This window comes from Gavialis gangeticus, unplaced genomic scaffold (assembly GCF_001723915.1).
Source record: "Gavialis gangeticus isolate Ggan-Ray unplaced genomic scaffold, GavGan_comp1, whole genome shotgun sequence".
Taxonomy (NCBI): domain Eukaryota; kingdom Metazoa; phylum Chordata; order Crocodylia; family Gavialidae; genus Gavialis; species Gavialis gangeticus.
Genome location: NW_017729008.1, coordinates 1,840,772 through 1,847,532, shown reverse-complemented (window position 1 = coordinate 1,847,532; position 6,761 = coordinate 1,840,772). Strand labels below are relative to the sequence as shown.

Here is a 6,761-nt window from a genome sequence, read left to right as displayed (position 1 = left end):
CCCTGCCACCCCTGCCCCCGTCCTCGTCACCCCCATGATCCCTCTCCTCATCCCCCCGTTCACCCCTTCCCCCATTATCTTGCTCTTGTCACCCATATCAGCCCCCCATGATCCCTCCTCTTGTCGCCCCCATGACTCCTGCCCCCCCCCATTCCCTTCTATGATCTCTTCGCTCTCCCCTGGTCACTCTGCCCCCCATCATCCCCTCTTCCTGCCCCATCAGCTTCCCCCCCTCCCTGTCGGTGAGGGGAGCATTCAACGAGGCCGTAGGTGCAGGAGCCACTGTTCTGGGCTGTGCCTGAAGCATGGTTTCCTCCCTCTCCCCCCGCAGGGCTTAGCGGACACTGCCAGGAAGAACTTTGGCGGTGGCAACACGGCGTGGGAGGAGAGGGCGCTCTCCAAGTATGAATCCAGGTAAGGGCAGCCGGCAGCACCTGCCTTGCAGCTCCGTGGCTGGTCCATGCCAGAGCCAAGCTCACGGTCAAAGCTGCCACGTCCTTGAACTTCTGAGTGTTTGTTGCTGCTTTCTTTTTTTTCTGTCCTGCAGCTCACGCCCCCCCCAGGCTTGCAGCTGGCGAGGGAGGCTGTAGCTCAGCATTTAGCCTCTGCATTTTGGTTAGCAGTGACAACTGTAGAAAGCAAAGCTCCACCTTCTCAGCTGTTAAGTCATAGAAACTTGGAGGCATGGGGCTGGAAGGAACCTCCAGAGGTCATCTAATGCAGTGGCAACCAAAATGCCTTTTGTGCCAAGACCCATTTGTAAACATCAGTAGCCAGTCCAAACCCAGTGCTGCTCACTCCTGACCCACTGCCCCCTGCCCTACAGTGTGTGGAGTAGGGGGCACTGTGTGGGGCATGGGATGCTTGAAGCAGCCCCTCGCAGACTGAAACTCTGCCAACCTGCTAGGGAAAAGCCAAGATCTCCCACGTTTTTCTCCGTGAAAGGAGAATCCATTTTTAAAGTTTGTTCACAACTCTTTCATATGGTCTTGCAACCCACTTCTTGGTCATGACCCACAGGTTGAGAAACGCTGATCTAGCCCTATCTTCCTGCCTGAGACAGGATCTTCCCTATCCAAACTATCCTGTATGCTCAATAATCCAAACTCTACATAAGACACCCTACCATCAGCCCTCCGAATACATTTTAGTCCATTGATCTCACAGATTTCTCTCCAGACAGTCAGAGAAGCTTTAAACTCCATACATTGGAGGTTTCATTGAATCATAAAGAACTAGAGTTGGAAGGGACCTCCAGAGAAGAGTTATCCAAAGACAAAGACTTTCCTTATTTTTCCTCAAAAACTAAGAACATACATGTATTTCCTCGAGATGCATCATCAGATACCTGCTAGTTTCAATTTTGGTCTTTCTTCCAATTTGCATATCTGGTATTGAATTTCAGTTTGAGTACTGCAGTGCAAGGGAAGAACTCTTAGAGACACGAGTTATTAGCAGGATGATGGGCCTCTATTGCCAACATGAGGCTTATGTATCTTTTATTAGAAGAAACTGTAAAAATCTGTATTAAAAAAAAAATTGATTTTATGTAATTTGGCACTTCGGTTCAATGCAATGTCTGCTAATTCTTTTGTAACAAGTGATTCCATAAAACTGCCTTGATCATAGAACTGGCCCAGATAAGACAAAAACCTGATAACATACGAAGCTTGTAGAGGTAATATCTAGATACTTTGCGATCATATGTTTTCTTTAAAAATAACTCGTGGCTTTCCTTCTCTCATGTCTAGTGAAATCCGTCTTGTAGAAATCATAGAAAACCTGTGTGACAGCAGTAACTTTGAATGCAACAACATGGTAGAAGAGCATGAAGAACACATAGAGAAATGGTGGTTCAAACTGTAGGTAACAAAGCTTTTTTTCTGGTGACTTCGGCTATTTGAAAAACCTAATGCAAATCTAGGACACAACCTGTGTTTAATATCACATGTCCCTTTCCTAAATGAGATGCACATCTCTTTTCCTTTATTCCACGCTTCAAAAACAGATTTTTCCTTTAAGTAGGATGTTTTCACAGAGAAAATGCATGCAAACTGCCCTTGGGCTGGGGGCAGGGGAAAGCAAAAAGCTGTGGCTGCTCCCTTAATCCTATAGCTGTAGGGCAAGGGAGGTGTTGCTGGCTGTGCTGAACTGCCAGGCCCCTCTTCTTAAGCTGAGCTGGGTGAGCAGCCAGCAGTGCCTACCAGGTCAGCTGAGGCTAGCCAGCATCACCTGTGGTGTCAGGCAAGTGCCTACCTGGCTTGAGTAGAGGGGCTAGATATGCTTTTTGGCTCTAGAAGGATTGGGCTCTCAGCTGACCTGGCAAGTGCTGCTGTGCCTACCAACCCAGTTCAGCTCAAGAAGAAAAGAAGGCTATTTGGCACAGACATTGACACCTGTCCCCCCCCTCAGCTGAGGGGCAGGTTCTGTTGGAGCTGGTCTGGCCCCTCTTCAAACTGAGTGGGTAACTAGAAGCACCTGCCAAGCCAAGCATCTACCCAGCTTGTGAAGTGGAGCCAGGCAGTTCAGGGCTCAGCTAGCAGCACCTGCTGAAGCAGCTGAGGGACTGATCCTGATGGAGCAGAAGTGCCAGGTCCTTTTATCCTACCTGGGTAGTCCTTCAGCTGAGTCAGCAGGTGCCACTGGCTCCCCATCTGGCTCAAACAGGCTGGGCAGCATGACTCCTGCAGAATTGGGCCCTCATTTAAGACGCACCTCAATTTCAAACATCTAGTTTTCAGAAAAAAGGTGCCTTGTAAGTAAACATGGTATATTTGTAGGCAGTGCAATATTGTGTCTTGCTGAGAGCAGTATCCATAGGATCATAAGTTATGGTTTTGAACCTCTGTCCTAGAGTCAGAGTGATTTTACTGTGAGGGTATTTCATATTATACTCGGTTCTAAAGGATTTAAAAGTACTAGTTGTTTATGTGCTTACACCTTCATGAAATGTTGCCGCCAGTAGAAGGTAGGACCCAACTGGTGCACGGTATGGCAGCAGAAGAAAAGTCCTCAAGCCTAAAGACACCACGTTAAACTTTTTCCTTAAAAAAAAAAAAAAATTACTATATTTATTCAAATACAAGATGAGGTTCCCCCTCCAATTGGCATGTGGGAAAAAGCCCCTCATCTTATTATCGCATACAAGGAAGCCTCATTAAATACATTGTTTATCATGAAACTGCTGCCAAAAGCAGCATGTGTTCAGCAATAGAAACCAGCTATGAAGTTGATTAAAAACAGCCAACACTGAACATGACTATTAAACACACTAGGCAAACATGCTGATGGAACCCTTTTGTGTGGCCCTTCAAAAAAAACCCAAAAGACAAGCAATTCTTCCTCCTAGGAGGGAGCAAGGTACTGCATTACCAGGATGGTACTCGGAGAGGCTGTAGCGAGCTCTGATACCCTCCCCCAGTGCCCAAAGTACTGATGGGAACCTACCACAAAGACAGGCCAGTGAAGTCGATCTCAGTAAGATATATGGCAGTGCCCATTCAGCACAGTCCCTCTCAGTGCTGACTCTTTCAAGTCATGGTGAGCCCACTACATCGAATACATTTTGACTTCCTCTTGCCTGAGGACAGCTGAGCTGCATCTTTCTTCCCATTTCCAGTGATTACTGTTTCTTCACTAGCCTTAAACTCCTGGCAAACATCACCAAGTGGGGGCCCCAGAAGCCTTCTCTCATCCCCTCTTTCAGCCTGTTGCATGTGACTAGTGTGGTGGTGCCCCCCATGCGGTAAACAGGTTGCCATGCACCTCAGCTGCATATAATTTTTTGGAGCATCCCAGGACTCGTGACAAGAACACTTAGTTCCAGTCATGCATGGGGTGGTGTGGGGGACTAATTCACACCTGGATTCTTTGTGGGGAGTATCTGGAATACATACATAGGGCACCTATACATGAGCAGCAAGGCTTGTGTATTTAATTGAGTGGTAATAGAGTGTGGTAATTAACTACGCTCCAGCAGACTCTAGCATCTCGTGTATCAGCAAACCCATGCTCAAAAACAGTGGCAGGCGCACTTTAACTAAAGCTCATTGAATGAGCTTTAGTTAAACTGCCCCTGCTGCCATTTTTAAGCATGGGCTTGCTGGTGCATGAGAGGCTCAGGGTGCTTTAATTAGAGCAGCTCTTGCAGCTGCTCTAATTAAAGTGCTGTCTCCCACCCCCCAGCTCAAGGGGTACATGTATAAATACCCTTACTGATCACTGCTGAACTGTGGGGTCCCTGTTGCTTGAAATTCTGTCAACTCTGGTGGGGCCCAGACCATTGAACTATATGGTAAATCACAAGCCTTTGGCTTTGGACTAATTTTGGATAAGATCATGTGAAACTGGAGGCATTTGAACCTCAAGGCCTCCAAACTTAAAGTTTGCATGTAGGATGCCTGCCTGGTTTTGGGTAGTATCTGAAACCCCAGACTCATCGGTCTGTGAGGAAAGATACTTGCCCAGTGGTAGAACCACACAGACTTGACAATTGAGCTCTGCTCAGGTGAATTTTGGAATTTGACTATTGGGCTATGCCCAATTGAATCTGAAATGGATTTGGCAGCCTTTGAAACAAAATTATAAATAATTAAAAAAAAAAAAAAAAAGTTTACACTAGTTTACAAGTGCTGCTTAAAAGTGTGTTTATAGAGTACGTGTGCTAAACTTTGCAAGAATTTTTTTAAAAAGGGTATCAATTCTGGATAAGTAAGTGTATGGGTACTATATGTAAATTGTTACAGCCATGTTTAATTTCAAGGTCATTGTTTTCAAATTTGTGTCTCGCTTCCATGTACTTAGGGAGAGCCGTGTCTGACAGCAAGGAGAGGAAGAAGGGGCTGCTAGGTGAGGAGGCAGAGGACAAAGGGGCTACCTGACCCCTGTCCCCCTGACTTATTTTCCTTGCTATAGCAGTAGGAGGGGGACAAATTAAAGGCAAACCTCCAATGATTAGATTCTATACCTGGAAATTCTGAAACTATGACTAACTTATACATTAGTCAAAGGGTCTGATCCCTCTGACATTTTATTGTTGTTACTTGTTCTCTAATATCCTTCAGTGCCATGATTTCAGTTGCCGCTCTTCCTTCTGATTATTAGTTGGGGCTTCTACATTCTCTCATAAGACACGCATGTAAAACTTCTGATGATGATATGTTTTTTAAGGAGACTGCCATGTCCTTTGAGGACCAGATTATGGTTCTTCAAACTGCTTCCTGGAAAATCAAATTTACATCAGTAGTGCAAGCTGCACTGTGGGCCGTGTCCCCACAAGCAGGAAAGTGCGGTTTGCGGTGCCTTAAAGCCTTTTGAGGCACTGCAAAATGTACAGGGTGTTTGTTATTCTGTTTTTCATGTTGCATATTTGCAGCAGGGCAGCAAAATTAGATATGGGAAATCCCAGTATTTAAAAAAAAAAAGAACACGACAGAAAAAAGCAGTGCAGCACATGTGGCTGCAGCGTGCACCATCTGAAACTAGAGCCTGGCCAGCCAGAGCCACACTGGTTACCAGCCAGGCTTCAAGTGTCTGGATAGTTGCTGCTCCTGTCCCAAGACCCCAGGTAAGACTGCTGGGGCAAGCCCAGGTACTGGCTCTAGCCTCTCCTACCCCACCTGTGGCAATTTGCTGCGTGCCAGAACACACGTGCAGAGGCATGTCTGGGGACAACAAGCAGTGGCACAAATATGTTCTCATATGCATATAAGAGAGCATAACTTATTTCCTTGCACATTCTGTCACTGAGAAAATGTGACCTCTTGGATAGTAAATTTTACACGTTTGATGGGTGAGTCCCCAAACTATGACAAATGTTCATTTCTGCACATAATTCTTATATTCCTTTTCACAAGTACTTTTTTCAATACATAATTTTCTCTTTGTTTTCTTTTTTCTTTCTGAAAACTTAAAAAATGAATTTAACCATATGGAAGATTACGTAGTCTGCAGTAATTTGGAGTTGTAACAAGATGGAGAGAAAGTAAAGCAGAAATTCTTGTTACAAAAATAATAACCTAGGACCGTGATCTTCCTGGAGGTTTATACAATTGCTGTTGTAGGTTTCAGTAGGTTTTCTGTTCACTAAAATGGCTGGGAATTCGTTGTATCCTGCAGTAGGAGAATCAAGTCCTCAAACTGAAACTGGTCATGCCTAAACTTCTTATGCTTACCTGTATGTATTGGGGCTAGCTGTTGAAGCTACTCTTCAATTTGTATTGGTTCAATAGAGGAAAATTTCATGTTTTTTAATTTCAGTCTGGTTTCTCTTATGTTTTTACTCAAAACTAGTGGATACAGCAGAAAGGAAATGAATGTTGAATTAGAGTGCATTTGTGTGGGCTTCTTGGGGTTTTTTAAATATAATTCAGGTACTGAGGTCTGCAATAATTTAACTTAACATTTAAGGAAATCTAATGTTCTTATAGCTGTTTTTACCTGTATTGAGCATGCAAACATGAAGAAGGTCAAACTGCTGTATATACAAAGTCAGGGTGAATTTTTGCTGTTGTTCACATTATATTCCCTAATATTGAGAGAAAAAACAACCAAGGAAGCACTCCAGCTGGCTCTCTTATTTCCTGTTTCTTTATCTTAAATATAAGCGACAAAAATTAAGTAAATAATAATAAATTATTTTCCAAAATTTAATTTAAAAATTGGATTAGGGAATACATTTTGGCATCCATCAACTAGTCATCAAGCAATTAAGATATAATGATTACACTAGCTTTCTTCTAAATCACTCCTGACTTCTTTCA

The 6,761-nt window shown here is 44.2% G+C and overlaps 1 protein-coding gene across 1 annotated transcript in view; it reads left to right on the top strand.

Moving 5' to 3' along the window:
• The window catches only part of CRELD2 (cysteine rich with EGF like domains 2), a 22,011-nt gene that overhangs the window by 1,526 nt on the left and 13,724 nt on the right, over positions 1-6,761 (top strand). Inside the window, exons 2-3 of the mRNA XM_019509349.1 lie at positions 332-414; positions 1,752-1,862. Of these exons, the coding sequence (XP_019364894.1) occupies positions 332-414; positions 1,752-1,862 (194 nt within the window). The remainder of the gene's footprint in view (positions 1-331; positions 415-1,751; positions 1,863-6,761) is intronic.